The 24,030-nt window shown below is 42.9% G+C and overlaps 1 protein-coding gene across 1 annotated transcript in view; it reads right to left on the bottom strand.

Moving 5' to 3' along the window:
* The window catches only part of LOC124132851 (extracellular serine/threonine protein kinase FAM20C-like), a 47,601-nt gene that overhangs the window by 18,740 nt on the left and 4,831 nt on the right, over positions 1–24,030 (bottom strand). The window contains exon 2 of the mRNA XM_048392416.1: positions 6,455–6,573. Coding sequence (XP_048248373.1) covers positions 6,455–6,573 — 119 coding nt within the window. The remainder of the gene's footprint in view (positions 1–6,454; positions 6,574–24,030) is intronic.

Raw genomic sequence — 24,030 nt, 5'->3', positions numbered from 1 at the left:
AGAGATTGGGTTCAGTCGTGCTGTGAAGCAGAGATTGGGTTCAGTCTTGGAACTGACCGGAGATTGGGTTCAGTCGTGGTGTGGAGCGGAGATTGGGTTCAGTCCTGGTGTGAAGCGGAGATTGGGTTCAGTCTTGGTATGGAGCGGAGATAGGGGTCAGTTGTGTTGTGGAGCGGAGATTGGGTTCAGTCGTGGTGTGGAGCAGAGATTGGGTTCAGTCTTGTATGGAGCGGAGATTGGGTTCAGTCTTGGTGTGGAGCGGAGATTGGGTTCAGTCTTGGTGTGAAGCAGTAAATTGGGTTCAGTCTTGGAACTGACCAGAGATTGGGTTCAGTCTTGGTGTGGAGCGGAGATTGGGTTCAGTCTTGTATGGAGCGGAGATTGGGTTCAGTCTTGGTGTGGAGCGGAGATTGGGTTCAGTCTTGTATGAAGCGGAGATTGGGTTTAGTCTTGGTGTGGAGCAAAGATTAGGCTCAGTCTTGGTGTGGAGCGGAGATTGGGTTCAGTCTTGGAACTGACCGGAGATTGGGTTCAGTCTTGTATGGAGCGGAGATTGGGTTCAGTTTTGGTGAGGGGCGGAGATTGGGTTTAGTCTTGGTGTGGAGCGGAGATTGGGTTCAGTCTTGTATGGAGCGGAGATTGGGTTCAGTCTTGGAACTGACCGGAGATTGGGTTCAGTCGTGGTGTGGAGCGGAGATCGGGTTCAGTCTTGGTGTGAAGCGGAGATTGGGTTCAGTCTTGGTGTGGAGCGGAGATTGGGTTCAGTCATGGTGTGGAGCGGAGATTGGGTTCAGTTTTGGTGTGGAGCAGAGATTCGGTTCAGTCTTGTATGGAGCGGAGATTGGGTTCAGTCTGGGAACTGAGCCGAGATTGGGTTTAGTCTTGGTGTGGAGCAGAGATTGGGTTCAGTCTTTATGGAGCGGAGATTGGGTTCAGTCTTGGTGTGAAGCAGAGATTGGGTTCAGTCTTGGTGTGAAGCGGAGATTGGGTTCAGTCTTGGTGTGGAGCGGAGATTGGGTTCAGTCGTGGTGTGGAGCGGAGATTGGGTTCAGTCGTGGTGTGGAGCAGAGATTGGGTTCAGTCTTGGTGTGAAGCGGAGATTGGGTTCAGTCGTGGTGTGAAGCAGAGATTGGGTTCAGTCTTGGAACTGACCGGAGATTATGTTCAGTCGTGGTGTGGAGCGGAGATTGGGTTCAGTCTTGGTGTGAAGCGGAGAAATGGGTTCAGTCTTGGTATGGAGCGGAGTTAGGGTTCAGTTGTGTTGTGGAGCGGAGATTGGGTTCAGTCGTGGTGTGGAGCAGAGATTGGGTTCAGTCTTTATGGAGCGGAGATTGGGTTCAGTCTTGGTGCAGAGATTGGGTGAATTGTGTACAGTCTGGGTATGATTGGTTGGTTTGTTGTTTTACGCCGCACTCAGCAATATCTGGGTATGAAGCGGAAACTGGTTTCCGTCTTGGTGTGAAGCGGAGATTGGGTGAATTGTGTACAGTCTGGGTATGATTGGTTGGTTTGTTGTTTTACGCCGCACTCAGCAATATCTGGGTATGAAGCGGAGACTGGTTTCCGTCTTGGTGTGAAGCAGAGATTGGGTGAATTGTGTACAGTCTGGGTATGATTGGTTGGTTTGTTGTTTAACGCCGCACTCAGCAATATCTGGGTATGAAGCGGAGACTGGTTTCCGTCTTGGTGTGAAGCAGATATTGGGTGAATTGTGTACAGTCTGGGTATGATTGGTTGGTTTGTTGTTTTACGCCGCACTCAGCAATATCTGGGTATGAAGCGGAGACTGGTTTCCGTCTTGGTGTGAAGCAGAGATTGGGTGAATTGTGTACAGTCTGGGTATGGAGCGGAGATGCCATACAGACTGAGTGGAGCCAAGACTAAATAGAAAGAGACTGGGAAAATAGAAAACCACTTGTTCATTGCCTGTTATGTGATAGAGTCAGCTGAAAGGAACGCAATAATGGACACTGCAACGCCAAGTCGTCGAAACGATAAAGTTAGATACAATCTGACATTTTCTAACAATGCAAGGACCGTCATTATTGTAGCTGGAGATGTTAAAGATGAGGTCACGGGATAGCATGAACTACAAGTGCGCATGTCAGAACTGATTATTTTAGAACGTGCCACAAAGAATCAAAAATGGCATGTCGCGGGAGCGCAGAATGTCAAATGACGTCATTCGGACGGTTCAAACTACGACAGGGTGGCGTTCATCTTATTTTTTTAGTGATGGCCCAAACATACGGAGATGGCGTTATCAAAAATTGGTCGACATTAAAATGAGGGTGAGCATTGTTTTGATTACAGTGAAGACTAATTGTTAAGTGAAAGGTATTTGTTATCATGTCCAATAAATTTGTCTTCTCATGAATATTTTTTTAATCAAGTTTGACCATATACGAGCCTCAAAAGTAATTTCAGGGAATATGTCTAAAAAACTTGATGTTAAATCAGGGAATATGTTTAATACCTGAAAATTTTAGGGATTATGTATAATCCCTAAGTGAAGTGACATTAAATATATTCCCTGAACATTTCAGGGTTTATACATATTCCCTGATTATACATATTCCCTGTAACATATATACTTACTAGCAAAGAATTTGAAAATATATCATACACAAACCATGTGTTTCCCTTAACATTTATTACAAAAATAAGTTTAGGAAGCTTTCTGTCCCAGTTTATCCGTACGTATTATCAATATGTATAAGCATAGCATTGCAACATATTTTAAAACTAGACCCGTGAAAATCCGGAGTAGAATAGGTCTTCAGCAACCCATGCTTACCGTAAAAGGCGACTATGCTTGTCGTAAAAGGCGACAAACGGGATCGGGTGGTCAGGCTCGCTGACTTGGTTGATGCATGTCATCGATCCCAATTGCGTGGATCGATGAGCATGTTGTCAATCACTGGATTGTCTGGTCCAGACTCGATTATTTACAGACCGCCGTCATATAGCTGGAATATTGCTGAGTGCGGCGTTAAACAACGAACAAACAAACAAACAAAAATTTTAAACTATGAAACAGGCACATTAAATCGTAACCAAATTATTAATGCACTCATGTGTACCATTTGGAAACCTAGAGTAGCGATCTCATTTCTTGTTTAAAGTATGACAAGGGTTTCAACAATCAAATGTCAATCTAATTCAAATATTATGCTCCTGACACAACAATTAGCTTGTCTGCAGAGGAAACGTTAAGTTCAAATGAATCGACCACACAACACAAAATAACGCAGTTTTTAACTCCTCCCCAAGTTCTCCCCGTGGTGTGAGAAGGCAAACAAATCTCTTCATATTTGGAGGCAACAAAACGCAAACAAATTTCACGGAATATGATAATGTCGGCAGTTGGCTTCTTGCCATGTCACAAAGGATAACGTACTCCCTCGTAGTTGATTCTTTGCGACGTATTCAATATTGCGTTTCCTTTCACGGGTTTACTTTTTGCGTTCTCGCTATGGAAAAACTTCCAGGAACTTTTTTGTTGTGGAGGCTGTCATTGCCTGGAGTATTGTACCTGAACATTTGTCTGGTACGTCTGTTGTTAGGCTTGCAACGTTTTGCATGTCATGGATTAACTTGAGTAGCGATGTCTGGGTATTCGTGTCTCCTCAAGTTTGTCTCACAATCACACGTTTCTCGTCAGATCAAACGAATTTGAGTGCAATTTTACCATCAAATTTACAAATTTAGGAAATAACATATCAACCGGAGAATAATTTGAGAAAATATTACCCTCATTCACACAGTTGTCGGCAGTTAGAAGATTTGCATTCGTCTCAAGTTTCGCCTGGGTGACAGAGACGCGAACTGGATGAACTTAGAGAATGTCATTGACAAAATTGAAAATAATCCTACCCAAATATAATTCAGTTTCGAATGAACTAAACACACTACAAAATGGTTTGCTTTCAGTCCAAATACGAAGAAATAATGTCACAAAAATATCTATGACGTCTTTAAGTCTAAATATGGTCATAATGTGTTCTCTTTGAGTGACCACTCCTTTAAGTACCAATGTAGAAACAGAATACTTTATAAAAATGTTGGACATTTAGAAGCGTATAAAAATGCTTCCTCATCATCGCTCAGGATGTACACTCAGTTTCAAATATATCTTTTTTCTTTCTTCTATAATGTGTTCATTTACCAGACAAAATTGTCACAATTCATTTATTCACGGGTATTTATTTATCAAATATTTAAAACGTCAAGGCGAGAGAAAAATCAGTCTTGATATTCGTCCTTAACAGATTCCATTGGTCGTAGAATCAAAATAGCAGTGAAATAATATGAATGGATCACTGAAAATTAGTGATGACACCATGTTCACGAAAAGGGTAAGCAAGTCCTGCCTCCCGGTCATTCACTGATTAGTTTTATACCTTTCTATATTATTTATCCATTTATCTCATCATTTAGCTAACTATTTATCTTTTAAATATGAATTAATCTATTTGCCAAATAATACCACATGCAACCTATTCCGTCAAACTGCATGAAAACATCAAGAAGGTAAAGGCCGTTTTCGCAACAATCTAAGCCACATGTTCGGCATGTGAGCCAGGTTCGTGAAACGGGATCCCTCTCTCCAACAGCATGGGCCAGTGTTCTTATCTCATTAAGAATAGACACATTCTCCTACTCATGAACCCTCTCAGCCGCAGCAGGCCCCGGCCCTTTCTGTTCCGATGCACTCCCGAACCAACACCGGCACTACCCATTATCTCAGTAAGAATCACGAATACAGACACGGCCGGGGTACATATTAGAACATTGTTCGGGTTAGGAAAACATTATAGACAAGATAGCGGGGATTGGTATACAAATAAACAGGAACAGTGATCTGAACCATGTTACAAATTTGAAAGGAGAATTTTCTGAATTCTGTTCGGGAAATTCGATTTGAGACAGTATAGGTTAAAGGCATGTCGCTTTGATGTCCTCTGGTGTTAGTCTTTGACGACTACATTCTGACCGAAATCTAAAGAAAAAATCCGTTTTTTTCCTTTCTGAAGGGCTATTGATGCAGTGTCTGTTTATTTGTTGTTTAACGCCCTACTCAGAAATATTCAGAGTCGTATCGAAGCAAGATTCGCAGAGTGAGTGAGTTAATATCATCTGTATTACTTCATAACGATGGCCTTTGTTTGTTTATTTGTGGTTTAACGCCGCACAATATAGCCGCTACATGACAGCGAATTGTATATAATCGAGTCTGGACCAGTAAATCCAGTGACTGATATTATGAGCAACTGTATTATGATGCCGTCTGGGAACAATGACACACAATCAACCAATTCACCAAGCACCATCCGATCTTCTTAAGATCAGGGGGCGGTCGGGTAGCCTAGTGGTTAAAGTGTTCGCTCGTCACGCCGAAGACCCGGATTCGATTCCCGACATGGGTACAATGTGTGAAGCCCATTTCTGGTGTTCCCCGCCGTGATATTGCTGGAATATTGCTTAAAGCGGCGTAAACCCACACTCACTCTTAAGAACAGCATAGGTTACTAGGAATCCTCACGAGGGATATTAAATGACCTAATATAGTGAGTGTGTGGATGAGTGAGTTTAACGCCGCTTTGAACAGTATTCCAGTCATATCAAGACGTGATAGTGTCCGGTGTGGTTGGTCGTTAGTAATTGGAAAGATTTTAGCCTCGGTGTTTCAAGTGATATCTCTATCACATAACAGTCCACATGTGTCAGACTTAACGTGTTTCAGAGGTCTTCTACTGGGTTCACTACACTCACCCTCCGTTGGCAACGTACCTGGTTTTGGTTTGTTGTTTAACGCCCCACTCAGCAATATTCCAGTTATATGACGGCGGTCTGTAAATAATCGAGTCTGGACCATACAATCCAGTGATTTACAACATGAGCATCGATCCAAGCAATTGGGATCGATGACATGCATTAACCAAGTCAGCGAACCTGACAACCCGATCCCGTTAGTCGCCTCTTACAACAAGCATAGTCGGCTTTTACGGCAAGCATGGATTGCTGAAGACCTATTCTACAATGTACCTGGGTGTCCAGTACAACTGTATCGGGTGTTTCATACTCATTTTAAATATGGTATGAAGTACCACTTTAAAACTAACGCCGCCTCGATAGCAACCATGTCGCGACCGGATTGCGATCCACATCTTGTAAGATCGCGATACGAAGGTGCGACTAGATTCGTAGGGATGCTATTTTGTAAGCGCATTTTATAAGTGTAAACCTCAAATTGTTTTGTACGTGTTTCCATACGACAGTGTCCAATATGTAATCTGTATTTGTATCAGTCGACAGTCTCCAATTATTTGTCCATACCTATCAACGTGCCAAACTTTGACTGCACGCCTGTCGACACTCGATAGTCAGATCCATTTACGTGTTAGCTGTGTCCGACAGTGTGAAGTTTAATCAACGACATCAGAGTACTTACTAACATCGACGACGGGGAGCGTGGCGAGGTCCTTGAGCAGGTCGTCAATGTAGTGGTCGTCCTGGCTGTAGAGACCGTACTGGTGTATCCCCATGTGGAAGCGCTCCCAGTTCGTCACTCTGGAGGGGGGAAACAACGTTTTATAATAAAAGAGAAGACAGTTTGCATTTACGAGGAAGCGAGTGAGTGAGTAAGTTGAGCTTTACTGGGTTTGATGCTGCGTTATCTTTAATAATGTTTATTTGGTCGGCAACCCCAAGGTACGAGCATTGGAAGCGCAGTGATATACCAAGGATCATAATCTGTCAGAATCCAGAATTCAAACCCGTGATCGATGGATCCTGGCACATCTAAGAGACGCAACTCTGCACCTTAGACTTAGTGCCATCCCTGCCTCCAACGCCTCTCTGAACATTTTTTCAATTCATAATCGGAGCCAATCTAGGATTCGAACCCACGACCAGTAGGATCCTATTAAAGCTAAGGGAAGCAACTTCATGATTTATAAACCAATTTTAGTTCTTTATCATGCATTACATTTATTCGTGTTTGACGAGCATGGGGTCGACTAATCACTTAAAATGTTAATGGCATTCATACGTGGTTTCATGGGCATGCAAAATAATGTATCGAGTCAATGGTAATACAAAAATCTTCTATCTGTCAATCGAGGCCATGTTAATGTAAGATTATCAATAGCATCTGCCACTCAAGTCAATGAAGATGAAAAACCATGCCGCGCGAATCTGCCAATGATTATTCAAATAAATAAATGCGACAAAATCCTTTCCATATTCATAAGTAATATCCTTTGTACGATTCCGACCATATCATTAGCAGGTGTTTATGAATCACTATCAAATACTGATGAACCAGGTGAACATCTAACCCGTCACAAACACATGCAAAGGAAAGTCAATTGTTTATCTGAAGATCCTGTCCCACCGGGGCACCCACCACAAACACAGACACTGATTATTCAAAGGAAGTAATGGAATCTGCCACTAGATTAAATGATTATGCAACATATTTCCACGAATCTGCCACTCGAGCCAACAACTGTATAAAAGAATCAATCGAAATTTGCTAATAGAGTCAATGAAAACGCAAAATAATACCACTGCTACTAAATCTGCTACTCGAGTAATTGATAAACGAAATATAATGAATCGTTTCTGCTACTCAAGTAATTGAAAAATGAAATACAATGCATCGTATCTGCTACTCGAGTAATTGAAAAATGGAATACATTGCACCGTATCTGCTACTCGAGAAATTGAAAAATGATATACAACGCATCGTATCAGCTACTCGAGAAAGAAAATTTAAAAAACAATGCATCAAATCTGCCTCTCTATTAATTGAAAAATGAAATACAATGCATCGTATCAGCTACTCGAGAAAGAAAAATGAAAAACAATGCATCGAATCAGCTACTCTAGTAATTGAAAAATGAAATACAATGCATCCAATTTATTACTCGAGTAGCTGAAAAACGAAATACAGAGCATCGAATCTGCCAACAAGAAGTGCAGCTATGCATACTTAGGAACAGAATTTCACATCGCACCCGAACTGCCTCATCACACAGTTTTGTCAGGTAACGTGTCAAGATGTGGCAACTCATGTTACAATAGTGTTTTGTAATACCACAAATCAGCATGTCGGAATGCACCATGATGTTATTTAGTCCTCACCCATATAAGAGACAAGACAAATAAACAAATCACACTTCTACCACGAGACTCAATAATCAAACTTTCCTTTGGCTAATTGGGTTGGTAAAGAACACAGTTCTCTTCGCCATTTCAACATGTGAAATGTCTATCTATTCCACATTTCAATCACTCAAATTCCCTCTCTTCAGCAAGCTGTCTTTTCTTGATACACCCCAAACGAACACGTTTACAAAGAGACGTCGGCGAAATTAGGGTACTTAATAATCAGAGATGGAACATGTAAAGTATTAAACTCTTTTCGAGTCAATCTTCATCAAATACATTGCCGACATCTTTCTCGAAATGGCGACAAAATTACCCTGAGTAGCAAGCTCGAGTTTTTGCCTGGTATCTGCGCATGGGATAGAATTAGGGTAATACGCCGAGAAGATGAAGCACATGAGAAGATCACATCATTTTATACAGGAATGATCCTCGCAGATGAAGAGTTTCATATTCATTTCATCATATCTGATCGCCACACTCGGATAGCCCACAGAATGACGGCCTACCAGACTGTAGGCTGCAGAGGTCGCCGTGACATGCCATCAGAAAACACCACCCAATGTGGGAGTCTTATCGAAGAAGTCATTGAAATGATATTGCATGACTGTTTTATTTTGAGTGAAGGGTGGGGCGTGGCGGTGTGTGACGTGAGGGTGTTGGTGAGGGTGAGGGTTGTGCGTGGTAGTGTGAAGGGGTGAGGTGAGGGTTGGGCGCGGCGGTGTGTGATGTTGGGGTGTTAGTGAGGGTGAAGCTTGGGGTAGGCGGTGTGTTATGTGGGGTTGAGGGTTGGGCGTGGCGGTGTATGTGTGATGTTGGTGTGGGTGAGGCTTTGGGTTGGCGGTGTGTGATTGGGGTTGAGGGTGAGGGTTGGGCGTGGCTGTGTGCGATGTGGATGATGATGTTGAGGTGGGGGTGTGACGGGTGAGACAGAGGAGAAGGGTGTGGTCAGTAGCTATATAGATACCGTGAAAAGGTTAAATCGCAATCAGCTAAACAGAACACCGATGTATGCTACTGATGATATACCACCTCAGATGAAAGGGACATACGTTGAGTGACTACACTACGTTTGGCAACGTTTCAAATCCATACTGTTCGACAGACATAACCACTCGGGAAACGAGTACTTCTACATTCCATGGTAACCACCTCATGCTACTGCCAATTGTCATATCTATACTGCTCAAAAGAAGTTAAAGAACACACGATTATTTCAAATTACAATTGTTAATTTGTCATGGCATATTTAACTTCTTTTGAGTAGTATATATACAACCATGCATCCCTAAGAGCATCAACTGAATGATATTATTTGAACAGAGTACTTACTATAGCATAACAAGGACGTTTTTCATATACTGTTTACAAGAGATCTACATCAAAATTTATTATTGTCATACATACCCCAAAGAAAATTGCTGAAAGCTGGTATAAAAATGACATCTTATACTTTTCTCAACCTTTCAATTAATGTCCACTTTAAAAGATCCCCACCACGCCCGTTTCACATAATAACACCGTACTATAATAAAAAGTACAGTTTGATCTCGTGTTAGTCAGGATACGCCCTTGCTAATGCATAAATCGTCCCGTCTAAATACCCTACTGGTCCAGGAGACAGACAATAGTCTACCCCACTGCTACCCAAAACAAACACAACCTCATTGTATATTACCACAACGCAAACACACGAAGAACGTGTCCTTTTAAACAGGCTGTACTACACCCATACAACTGCATAAAAACTATTATCAGATATAAATGGACAAAGATAGGCATCGCTTCACATTCAAGAAATTCTAAGACACGTTCTCCGCCTGTTTGTTATTTTTGGGAGCGTAGTGTCACGCGTATAATCTTCTTGAATGATCTTTGCTCTGTTGATAAATGATATGATCCTTGATGGAGTGAAACGAAGACTTTTATTCGTTGTCAGTGCAATGAATACAGGGCGCCGCCATTGATACTGGCTCGCACATGGTCAATCCCCCAAACGAGACCCTGACCTCTGATCCATACATATGCATACAATTATAAACCTTGATTGCATATACACTACAATCCTCCTTAACTTTACATTAAAAAGTAGGGCAACATACAACTGATAAGTAATAATCTAAAAACTTACTTGTTAAGCCAGATATCCTGATTGTCTAGAAGAATATTATCTTGAAAACAATCCTATTAGATTATATAAATCACAATATTAACTTAAACTTCTAAAATGATGAACAACCTCAAATACCGTCCTTAACACTGACATAAATCATTACTTTGCTGATTTTTAAGATAATAGGGATAATTCCTTGAACAAACATCAACTCTTATGTAAGAAATTGAAGAATATACAAATGTATTCTATCTGCATACTAATCAATAAAAGAACTAGACCACTTTTACATGAACTAACCAGTGGAATTATAAATCAACTGTTGTCAACCTTTATGTTAAACCTTTATGCTCCAGATAGAACATATCTTTGATGATCATAATGTTCAAAAACACTTTATAAAAGTTCTGATATAGAGATCACACTTCATGTGTACATTTGTGATTTTACATCACTAATGTTTCTGGATATAATGTATCATTTTGTAGTCCCGGAATCGAACTGGCAAAGTGATGGATCTGGTAGAACGTCTGTTTGGTTGTTTCAGGATGGAAGTAGGCGAAATATGTTCTCTTTGAACTTCATCTGATGTTTCACCTGTCTGATTTGAATTATCAATTTGAGAGTCACCGTCACCATTATCCATACTATCTGCAGATCTTGCCATCTCCTCTTGTTCATAGTTAGACAGTTCTTTTGAATCAATACTGACTGGTTTGAAATGTGAAGAGTTTCGGGTTATCTTTTGTGCACTACCTACACGCTTTGCAGTTAGCATCGATCCGTTCTCATCCGTGATCACATACGGATGAACATCGAATGCAGGTGTCAGCTTGTTCTTCCTCGGTTGGCAGACAAGTACTGAGTCGCCAACACTTAAACTGGATTCCTTAACTTGACGACGTTGATTAGCGTACAGTCTCATCTTCTCCTTGTTGCGAAGGTCGTCCAGTCTTATTTGAATCTCATTCTTGATCTTTGGTTGTAGATTGCGAGTATTCACCTGTGGTAATTGAGTATTCATAGATCTTCCTGTAATTGCTTCGAATGGGCTTACATTGGTGGTTTAATGTGGAGTTGCCCTATAACTGCAAAGGAATTTGAAAATTTCCTGCTTCCAATTGAGTCCTTCTGCACACGAAGCTTGTGTACACTTTTTGAGATTGCGCATGAAGCGTTCTGCTTCTCCGTTAGCTTCTGGCCATAGGGGGGTGATTTTGCGATGCTGAAATCCAAGGTAATTTGCGAACTGTGTAAACTCCTCACTGTTGAATGGTGGACCATTGTCTGATTTCACAATTCGAGGTATTCCTTTCCTCGAGAATATGGCATCAAGCTTTGGACAAACAGATTTTGCTGATGTTGATCGAAAAATTCCACTTCTGGATATCGACTATAATCATCTACAACCACTAGCAAGTATTCTCCAGATGGATAAGGTCCTGAGAAGTCAATCGACACATTTTCCCATGGAGATGATGGAAGAATTGTCATTTTGAGTGGTTCTCTGTGAACAGGAGTGTCGATAGTTGACTGACATGCGATGCAGCGCTTGATCTTGTCTTCGACTAGATGATCTATACAAGGAAACCATACCTTTTCACGTAGGAGCCTCTTGGTCTTTACTATTCCTTGATGTCCTTGATGCGCAAGATCAACTGCCTGATGCTATAGAATTAGGGGGATCACAATCCTGTGGTCTCTCAAGACTGTTCCGTTGTATACAGCATATTCGTCCTTGAATCGTACGAATGGTTCAAGTTCAGGATCCAACCAGTTTTCTGTTTCGACTGCAATGATCACCTTTGTAGCTTTGTAGCTTTGTAGCTGCTTGAATTTCCTCAAACTTGAGAGCCTTGAGTACTGCGTTCATGGTAACGTAGTTTACATAGTCTTCTGCTATGTTAGGTAATGATGAAACCTGGGGTGGATGACGACTTATGTAATCTGCTGGGTTGTTTTCGTCACGACCCGGTTGGTGGGCAAGTTCATACTTGTATGGCATAAGTCGGATGCGCCACCTCTCTATTCTGGCTGAAGTTAGTATTCGTCTTTTAAAGATTCCGAGAAGCGATTTGTGGTCTGTGATTATCTGGAACTTCTTCCCGAATGTATACAGGCGATAGTGTTCAGCTGCCCATATGACTGCCAACATTTCTCGTTGCGTTTGGGAATAACGGGACTCAACAACAGATAATGCACGGCTGGCATAGCTAACAACTTGATTTTCCTGAGTGTGACTTGCACCTAAGCCTGATGGTCTAGCATCTACAAACAGCTTTACCTCCTTCTGAGGGTCAAAGTAGCACATCACTTCACTGCTACTAAGAGCGGACTTGAGTTTGGAGAAAGCATTCTCCTCCTTTTCATCCCATTTCCAAATGGCTTGCTGATGTGTGAGCTTCCGGAGAGGTTCCGTGATTTGGGCATATTTCGGAATGAATCGAGACATGTATTGGGCCATGCCAAGTAGAGATTCACTTCACTTGCCGAATTTGGAGGTTCAGCCTCTACAATTGTTTTGACTTTCTCCGGATCTGCAGCATGCCCTTTACTTGTAAAGATATGTCCATAGAATTTGATCTGTGATTTTGAGTACTCGCATTTAGACTTGTTTAGGGTGATGCCATGTTCACAGAGTCTTGTGAATACAGCACGAAGAGTTTGATCATGCTTCTGCTGAGTAGCACCATGAACGATAATGTCATCTTGGATGTTTCTACAACCGGGAATCCCTCGAATAACTTCTGAAATGACATTCTGGAATATCTCTGAAGCAGAATTTATCCCAAAGGAGAGGCGTTTGTATCGCCGGAGCCCTGCATGGGTGCTAAATGTGGTCAGATAGCGACTTTCTGGGCTCAACTCCAACTGATGGAATCCTGCATTCAAGTCTAGCGTCTCACGTCGAATATACTTGTTGACCTCACGCATGTCAACGCATACGCGGATGCCTGACGACTTCTTAGGTACTGCAACGATGGGACTGACCAATGGAGTGGGCTCATTCGGTACTGGCTCTATGATGTCCAGATCTTCTAATCTTTTCAGTTCTTCTTCCACGTCCTTCCGTATGTGGAATGGGATTCGCCAGTGTGGTTGCCGGACTGGTTGTACTGATTTGTCAACATGTAGTCTTATCTGTTTGTTCCTGATTTTGCCAATTCCATTGAACAGTTCTGGAAAATCACAAATAATGTCTTCCACCTCAGATGATTTCACAGTTCTGGCGATATGAATGATACCCAACGATTCACCAGATTGATAACTCAAAAGATTGTCACATCGACCTGATACCACATAAAATTCACATTCCTGTTTTATGTTTCCATACTGCACAGGTAGAACGGTCTTCCCAACCACATACAGTGGGTCTTGTGATCCATATGCGAAAAAATGTCTCTTAGAGTCTCTAAGATTTCCAATTATGTGCCCTTCCTGTCTGAGGGCATCATATGTTGCTTGGTCAAGCATGTTTTCAGCTGCGCCAGAGTCTATCACACATGGGACTAATTTTCCAGCAATGTTCAATTCCCGGACTGGAATCTTGTTGTTTCCATTGTCCACTGTCATGTTGACTGAATCCTTACATTGGATGGAATAAACATATTCTTCATCAGTGTCAGAGTCATGATGGTATTGATTGTCAGAGCTTGTGTGTACAGAGCTTGTGTGTTTATTCTTTCCTTGTTTGTGTGAGAATTTTGCTCATTGTCTCTATTCTTAGAGTGACACATTTTTTTAAGTGGTTTAAAATGCCACAATAGTTGGCTTCTTACCCTTGGCAGGGCACTTTCCAACATGGGGATACGAACCTCCACAGAAATAACAAGTTTGGTTTGACCCACTTAAAGGGGCACTGATCTAACGCAATTCCCCGGGACTGGTTGCTGCCTTTGTTATTGTTTTTCCCCAGTGAGTACCCGGATGTATAGCAGAAATCTAGACTAGTTCGCGACCTCTGCTGCGCCATTCGTAAGCGCATTGGTCACTTTTACGGGTAGTAATAAGGGCGTATGGTCACATTGATCAACAAAATGAAATACAGTTTTCGAGATAATAAGGAAATGTAGGTATCTTTGTGGGTAGCATCGGTAATGGTGACGAAGTTTTGATATGACATTTGCTTGGTAATTTTGCGATTTTCGTTTACACTATTTTGACTTGCAACACAAAGTAAATATTTCACCTGAGCATTGCTTTTTTTATAGTGTGTATATTTTTTTACTGTCAAATGTGTATACAAATTTATGAAACGTCTAAATATTCAGTTATTTTACAAAGTGACTGAAAAACATTTCCATCTATATTATTATGATAACGAATTCCAAACATTTTGATGTTTAATGCCATCACCAAGAGACTGAAAATGCTACGTTGAAAAGTACATTTCTATGTTGTTTGGCTTCTAATTCTACATAATAATCTGTTGTGATGTTTGTAGGCCCTTTTGATCGTCTTAATCAATTTAGACAGATTTTTTAGTCAAAATGACTGAAATATTTACACATTTTATAAATTGCCTGAGAGAATCACATTTTACAAATTGACGGTAATATATACACGCTTACAAAGGAAAAGACCTGTGAAAACAACGTCTATCGCTGATTGAAGAATTTTCTAACCAAGACGTAGAGAAACAAGAACGAATCGGTTCAAATGAAGGAAAACAAAATGCAAATATCATAATTACAACCTACCAAATTTATGTGTATAAATTTTAGGCAGCTTCCTTGTTCGAAGAATGTATCCGTGAATATCCACACAAAGGAACAATATCCCACTCGTCTGCAGCTGTACAAAGAAACTTATTCGATGTCACGTGTCTCAGTAACACTCAAAAATTTTAAAAGATATATATCGTTTCCGGATATTATAACCCGTGTTCGTTTCTCAACTGATCACCTGGGTTGTTTCAGGTGTTTAACATAGGTGTCAAGTCTCAATGGTCGGCTGAGAAAGCCCACGTGACAACTATTTTCATAACGTCCACGGTTCTTAAAAAATCCATTGAATGATGGATAACAATAATCAATCAATCAAAGTATTAACAGTTAACCCTTTGAACAAAGTATGTTGTTTTTACATCGGCACTTCACGCCATGATATGAGTGTATTCCCTTTGTTTTAGTAAACCTAGACATGTAAACACTCACTCTTGACATATCCACTGTGCAAGATAACAGTGATTAATCAATCAACGTATTTTCTGTTAATCCTTTGATGACTAGGAACGATCCGTTGATTTACGAAAAAAAGTAAATCAACTGATCATTCATCTCTTGCTGGGCTGCCACGTGCATATTACATAACACACATTTCACCTCACTTCAAACCTGGATTTAGATTGAATAATTACCCCAGACACAATAAATGCCAAATGGGAACCTTTGTCAGGTAATCTAAGTGGTGCTACCACTAATTGTACCTGTAATAAATTCATTAACTGAGCATCAAGTGAATGACGACAAATACACAAGTGTAGGGTTATACGAGAAAACGTGGATGACAACAAGGGAGTAGTAATCGTATTATCGACGCAAGCCGAAATCCGAAAATGCTTTCACTGCATGGATACTTTTTTTAGTATTAAACTATAACCATCTGGGGTATTTCCAAATGACGACATCCGATGAGCTCCGCTGTTCTTTTTGTCTGTTTGTTTAGGCTGAAGAAATTAATTAACATGCTCCCTTTGTTGAAATCTTTATAGATCACAGTTAACCAATCAGTGTTTATGCAAAAATGCGTAAAACAAATATTGCCTCCAGCCTCCAAGTTTATTTAGCTGTCCTTGCAGACGGTAGCCCAGTCTCTGGTCACGCTCAGTTGCGTTGCGTATCATCCGGGTACTCACGGGGAGAAAAACAATAACAAAGGCAACAACCAGTCCGGGGAATTGCGTTAGATCAGTGCCCCTTTAATTGTCTGACTCTTGATCGTCCGTATCATGACCTAGATTCTCCTTGCTGCGAGTGGGATTGAATTTTATCCCTCCTATTTCGGCGAGACTGTGATCGAGATTGTCTGTGTGCGGAATGATTGTTCTGTGAGTGGGAACGAGATACTGCATTTATTTCCGATTTTTCCACATTGCTAGCTTGAAAATCGCTAATTTCGAGAGATCTGCCTGCAGTAAGCAATCTTGTCAAATCAAGATCTTCTTGTAATGCTCGTCTTCTAAGTCTCTGAGACGTACATGTCAAGACGATCTGCGAGAATATCTCTTTGTCGACATCGTGAAAGTCACAGGTTTGTGCTATTTTTCTCAATCTAGTGCAGTAAGCGTCAATGCTTTCACCTACATTTTGCTTTGCTTGACGGAAGTTATACATTTCAAAAGTCGTGTTAACGATAGGAATTAAATAGTCAGTGAGTGCTTTGACTGCCTTGTCATACTCTTTTCCATTCCCTGTGTTTGGAATAGTGTCGAATATTTCTTCGACTGTGTGGCCAGCTAGATGTAACAACCATGCACGCTTTTGAGTTGGCTCAACAATGTTCAGACCTACCATTAGTCTTTTAAAACGGGTCAACCATTGCTTCCATCGTGGACCACTGTTTCCGTCGGCATGTACATCAAACGCGGGAAACACGGGTACGCTTCGTAATGAAACAGCCATGACAATGATTAGATACTTTTTTTCTTTTCATCTGTATATCCTCGTCGCCAATATAATGTTCTTGAATGATCTTTGCTCTGTTGATAAATGATATGATCCTTGATGGAGTGAAACGATTGATACTGGCTCGCATATGGTCAATCCCCAAAACGAGACCCTGACCTCTGACCCATACATATGCATACAATTATAAACCTTGATTGCATATACACTACAACGGGTGTCTCCATGCAAAACGTGGTGCCACGCGTGTCTCCATGCAAACGTGGTGTCATGCGTGTCTTCAAATTAAACAGACGTTTATAAATATTATTTTACTAGGGTGTGAACGTATGTACATTCATAAAACGCAGTGAACACGAACTTTTGCATCTAGGGTGTGAACGTTTGTATATTCATAAAACGCAGTGAACAGGAACTTTTGCAACTAGGTTGTGAACGTATGTACATTCATAAAACGCAGTGAACAGGAACTTTTGCAACTAGGGTGTGAACGTATGTACATTCATAAAACGCAGTGAACAGGAACTTTTGCAACTAGGGTGTGAACGTATGTACATTCATAAAACGCAGTGAACAGGAACTTTTGCAACTAGGGTGTGAACGCATGTACATTCATAAAACGCAGTGAACAGGAACTTTTGCAACTAGGGTGTGAACGTATGTACATTCATAAAACGCAGTGAACAGGAACTTTTGCAACTAGGGTGTGAACGTATGTACATTCATAAAACGCAGTGAACAGGAACTTTTGCAACTAGGGTGTGAACGTATGTACATTCATAAAACGCAGTGAACAGGAACTTTTGCAACTAGGGTGTGAACGCATGTACATTCATAAAACGCAGTGAACAAGTGTCAGGTCAATAAGGGCAGAAAGGTTGGTTCTTTTGATGTTGGGTACGCGTCTGGGCACTCAGTCAAAAGGCAGGCATCTCATCCACAGGAACAGAGGTAGGCAGAGGTATGAAACCATTCTAATACCGTGGCCTTATTCTTGACGGTATCTTTCCAGGTGGTGGTGGTGGTGGTGGAGGGAGGAGGAGGAGGTTTTTTGTTGTTGTTGTTGTTGTGGTGGTGGTGGTGGGTAGGTAAAGCAATTATGAAAGAATTCTGGGTGGCTCTGAAAAGGGCCGTTGGAAACAAACCGGACAAGGTTCGTCTCTGTTTTACATTACTTTTCCTTGATCTCGATACTAGATGATAATACGACCTTTCCTTGATCTCGATACTAGATAATAATACGGACAACCCCAACATTCGGGGACGTCAACTCCGCGTTGCATAGCTTGTTGTAATGCTGCCATAGCCTCAGACTTGTTCTTAAACCAGTGTGGGCTCTGCGATAGGATCGTCTCCGATTCACCCAGTGGGTAGGCCACTATTGTCCACGAATAGACTTTGTCCATCCACGGACATTGCTGACTGTTGGTCTGGCACTTCATACAGCTGTATCGAGACGACATGGTTGATCTCTCATTCAGTGCAAGGACTGTGACGGTGTGCGTGATGTACGTTACAAACAAACTCTGGTGGTGGGTCATGTGCCATCTACTAATGATGTACGTTACAAACAGACTCTGGTGGTGGTTCACGTGGCACCTATACTAATGATGTACATTACAAACAGACTCTGGTGGTGGGTCATGTGGCATCTACTAATGATGTACGTTACAAACAAACTCTGGTGGTGGTTCACGTGGCACCTATACTAATGATGTACATTACAAACAGACTCTGGTGATGGTTCATGAGGCATCTACTAATGATGTACGTTACAAACAGACTCTGGTGGTGGGTCATGTGGCATCTACTAATGATGTACGTTACAAACAGACTCTGGTGATGGTTCATGAGGCATCTACTAATGATGTACGTTACAAACAGATTCTGGTGGTGGTTCACGTGGCACCTATACTAATGATGTACGTTACAAACAGACTCTGGTGGTGGGTCATGTGGCATCTACTAATGATGTACGTTACAAACAAACTCTGGTGGTGGTTCACGTGGCACCTATACTAATGATGTACATTACAAACAGACTCTGGTGATGGTTCATGAGGCATCTACTAATGATGTACGTTACAAACAGACTCTGGTGGTGGGTCATGTGGCACCTATACTAATGATGTACGTTACAAACAGATTCTGGTGGTGGTTCACGTGGCACCTATACTAATGATGTACGTTACAAACAGACTCTGGTGGTGGGTCATGTGGCATCTACTAATGATGTACGTTACAAACAAACTCTGGTGGTGGTTCACGTGGCACCTATACTAATGATGTACATTACAAACAGACTCTGGTGATGGTTCATGAGGCATCTACTAATGATGTACGTTACAAACAGACTCTGGTGGTGGGTCATGTGGCATCTACTAATGATGTACGTTACAAACAGACTCTGGTGATGGTTCATGAGGCATCTACTAATGATGTACGTTACAAACAGATTCTGGTGGTGGGTCATGTGGCATCTACTAATGATGTACGTTACTAACAGACTCTGGTGGTGGGTCACGTGGCATCTACTAATGATGTAGGTTGCCGACAGGCTCTGGTGGTGGTCCATGGGGCATCTACTAATGATGTACGTTACTAACAGACTCTGGCGGAGGTCCATGAGGCATCAACTACTGATGTACGTTACTAACAGACTCTGGCGGAGGTCCATGAGGCATTAACTACTGATGTACGTTACTAACAGACTCTGGTGGAGGTTCATGAAGCATCTACTAATTATGTACGTTACTAAGAGACTCTGGTGATGGTTCACGTGGCATCTGTACTCATGATGCAAGTTAATAACTGACACTGGTGGTGGTCCCTGAGCCATCTACTAGTGATGTACGTTACTAACGGAATCTGGTGGTGGTCCCCGTGGCATCTACTAATGATGTACGTTACCAACAGACTCTGGTGATGGGTCATGTGGCATCTACTAATGATGTATGTTGCTGACAGGCTCTGGTGGTGGTCCATGGGGCATATACTAGTGATGTATGTTGCTGACAGGCTCTGGTGGTGGTCCATGGGGCATATACTAGTGATGTATGTTGCTGACAGGCTCTGGTGGTGGTCCATGGGGCATATACTAGTGATGTATGTTGCTGACAGGCTCTGGTGGTGGTCCATGGGGCATATACTAGTGATGTATGTTGCTGACAGGCTCTGGTGGTGGTCCATGGGGCATATACTAGTGATGTATGTTGCTGACAGGCTCTGGTGGTGGTCCATGGGGCATATACTAGTGATGTATGTTGCTGACAGGCTCTGGTGGTGGTCCATGGGGCATATACTAGTGATGTATGTTGCTGACAGGCTCTGGTGGTGGTCCATGGGGCATATACTAGTGATGTATGTTGCTGACAGGCTCTGGTGGTGGTCCATGGGGCATATACTAGTGATGTATGTTGCTGACAGGCTCTGGTGGTGGTCCATGGGGCATATACTAATGATGTATGTTGCTGACAGGCTGACAGGCTCTGGTGGTGGTCCATGGGGCATATACTAGTGATGTATGTTGCTGACAGGCTCTGGTGGTGGTCCATGGGGCATCTACTAGTGATGTACGTTAGAAACGTTGTCACAGTTAAGTTTGTGGTAATGTGTCCTGTCGTACTAAACAAGTCACAAACAAACAACCCCGACTACTCCCGAACGTGACACCTCAACCCGGGACAATGTCCGAGAGTATTAACACGACCCAGAGGACCCGTACATGCTTGACAGTATCACGGCGACACAGGTGACCCCGGGACAATATCCGACAGTATTAAGACGACCCAGTGGACCCGTACATGCTTGACAGTATCACGGCGACACAGGTGACCCCGGGACAATGTCCGAGAGTATTAACACGACCCAGTGGACCCGTACATGCTTGACAGTATCACGGCGACACAGGTGACCACGGGACAATATCCGACAGTATTAAGACGACCCAGTGGACCCGTACATGCTTGACAGTATCACGGCGACACAGGTGACCACGGGACAATATCCGACAGTATTAAGACGACCCAGTGGACCCGTACATGCTTGACAGTATCACGGCGACACAGGTGACCCCGGGACAATGTCCGACTGTATTAAGACGACCCAGAGGACCCGTGCATGCTTGACAGTATCATGGCGACACAGGTGACCCCGGGCATGCTTGACAGTATCACGGAGACACAGCTGACCCCGGGACAATATCCGACAGAATTAAGACGACCCAGAGGACCCGTGCATGCTTGACAGTATCACGGCGACACAGGTGACCCCGGGACAATATCAGACAGTATTAAGAGGACCAGTACATGATTGACAGTATCACGGAGACACAGCTGACCCCTGGCATGTTGACAGTATCACGGCGACACATGGGTTCCCGAATTTGCTTGATAGTATCACAGCGACACATGAGTATTAATGGGACCCCGTACATGTCTGACAGATTCGCGAGCGAAACATATGACCGCGTAGACGATTGACAGCATCAATAGGGCCCGTACATGCTTGACAGAATGACGGCGACATAGGTGACGCCTTGCTTGACTGACAGGATCATGCGACACCTGGGATCCCTAATGCTTGTCATATTTTTGGATGTCCCTCCCCGTGTACATTGTTTTCATGACATTTCCGAAAGAACAAACTGCAAAAGCACTACATTTTTTATTATGCAAGGTCCATTTTTTCCTGACCCTCCCCAAATATGTGCATAAATAGCTTCTCCCGATTCCCTATGACCTACCCACCCTATTATAAATTACCAGACCCTTACCCGCTAGTAAGCATTGTCCTTCATGTCTTCATTTTAATAAGGATTGGTCTCATTGAAAAGAACTGGTGGTCATATTCATCAAATCTGTTTGCGTCCCATCTCATTTGGGGCGGTCGGGTAGCCTAGTGGTTAAAGCGTTCGCTCGTCACGCTGAAGACCCAGGTTCGATTCTTGACATGGGTATACAGTATGAGAAGCCCATTTCTGGTGTCCCCCGCCGTGATATTACTGGAATTTTTCTAAAAGGGGCGTAAAACCATACTCACTCACTCCCATCTCATGTGAAGAGATGTGCAATGTTATGCCGTACTTTGATATCAATCATTTATACCGAGGTGTTGACACTCGTGTATGTTTACATGCGTACTGTTACTCGTGTCTCTATGCAAACGTGATGCCACTCGTGTACACATACATACAAACATATTTTGAGACGTGGTGTCACACGTAGGCGTGTGCCTCCAAGAGGAGTGGGGGAGTGTGAGTTCTTTTGCATTGTTGTTTGTGTTGGCAAAGCAAAGGATGAAAGCGTTCTTTCGGGAGAGATGGGTCGCCCTGAAAAGGGCCGTTTGGAAGAAGAAGAAGAAAAAAATTTTCTGCTGCTGTCCAAGAAGCAACATCATGTCCAATCTTATTGCAAGACAAGGATTGTCGAAGCGGAACTTGCTGCCATCTGGGTGCCCCACGTGGTACAACTTGTGGGTCCAGCAAAGAAAAGCTTGTTGGTAACAGGAAGCGGAAATAGACTGAACCATCCACAACAACAGCAGTAACAGCAACAGCAGCAGCAGCAGCAGACAAACGGGAACTTGAATGGTAATGAGAACCGGAACAGGAACAGGAACACAGGAAACGGGAAACGTCCTCCTAGGCAGCTGGCAATGCTACACCATTCATGTTCCTCTGATTCCCATTCTCCTCGCAGAGATAGTGTAGCTGTAGCTTCTTCTTGTGTCTCACCAGACCGCTTAGTTTGAGGTAGTCGCAGTGTGGGGACCACTTGTGGTGTTCCACCCAAGGATCGTCGTGGGACGCCCATTGTCTCATCCACGCCACATTGGAAACAGTACACACCATCGGTACCCTGCGTGTAGACAAAGCCTGCATGGGCCATCTCTTCAGCAGTCTGATTCATTTGCGTCGGCCACGCCTCAAACGAATCGAGCCTTCTTTCAAAGCGTAGATAATAGGGTGATAGTGTGTTACTGAGCGGCGACATCCCATCACCAGCATCCGTACTCTTTCTCCAGCATCCACGAGTATCTGCACTATCAGTCACCACGTCTCCGTCACACGGAGTCGTACAACCTTTCTTTGTCTCAGCTATTCTTGATGCGATGATGATGATGATTTTCCTCTCTGTTTTCACAAGTGACACTAACCCACTCGAGTGGTTGTTCTCTCTGCTTCCTGATTGGTTCAACACGCAGCGCCCTGATTGGTCCGTTCCGGCGCCTGGCCTGCACCTCGGTTTTCCAAAACAACCCGACCCTTGTGTTTCTTTTCCAAAGGAAATGTTTTTTTTCCATGGGAGAGAAAGCACAACTCGGCTCGGGTGCTGTGGGTGGCCCTGAAAAGGGCCGTTTGGAAGAAGAAGAAGAAGAAAAAACTTTTTCTGCTGCTGTCCAAGAAGCAACATCATGTCCAATCTTATTGCAAGACAAGGATCGTCGAAGAGGAACTTGCTGCCATCTGGGTATGCCATCTGGGTGCGTTATAATGACATCCGCTACCGTCTGAGTCTCTTGAACCAACACCCTGAGGTGAAACTGGTTGTCACCCTGTGGGAATGCGAGTTTAAAAAAATACAACATGAAGACTCCGCTTTGCGTGCTTTCTTGCAGGGACCCCACTGTATCAACGTACCTGGTCCGCTCAACCCTCGCGAATCCTTCTACGAAGCCCAAGAAGGTGAAACCATCAAATATATCGATATCTGTTCACTTTATCCTTACATTTGCAAGACCGGAGTGTTTCCCACAGGACACCCAACCCTTCTCCATCAACCACCTCTGGACAGGCTGTTTGAGCTGAAAGGACTTATCCAATGCCGTGTCCTAACCCCGAAACGACTCTACCATCTGCTACTATCCTACAGATCGGGTGGTAAACTGCTCTGTCCTTTGTGCCGCACGTGTGCCGATACCCGGTCAGACTCACCCTGCAAGCACACGGACGAAGAGAGGTCTTGGGTGGGCACGTACGCCACCGTAGAACTCCATGAAGCCGTGAAGAAGTATGGTTACAAGGTGCTTCAGATCTTCGACATTTGGCATTTCAACACCTTTGCACAGCATGACCCCGACACCCAGCAAGAAGGACTCTTTGACACTTATATCGAT

This window comes from Haliotis rufescens, unplaced genomic scaffold (assembly GCF_023055435.1).
Source record: "Haliotis rufescens isolate VD_foot unplaced genomic scaffold, xgHalRufe1.0.p SCAF_11, whole genome shotgun sequence".
NCBI classification, from domain to species: Eukaryota; Metazoa; Mollusca; class Gastropoda; order Lepetellida; family Haliotidae; genus Haliotis; species Haliotis rufescens.
The sequence above is the reverse complement of the archived record's forward strand: the minus strand, read 5'-3'. Positions and strand labels throughout refer to the sequence as shown.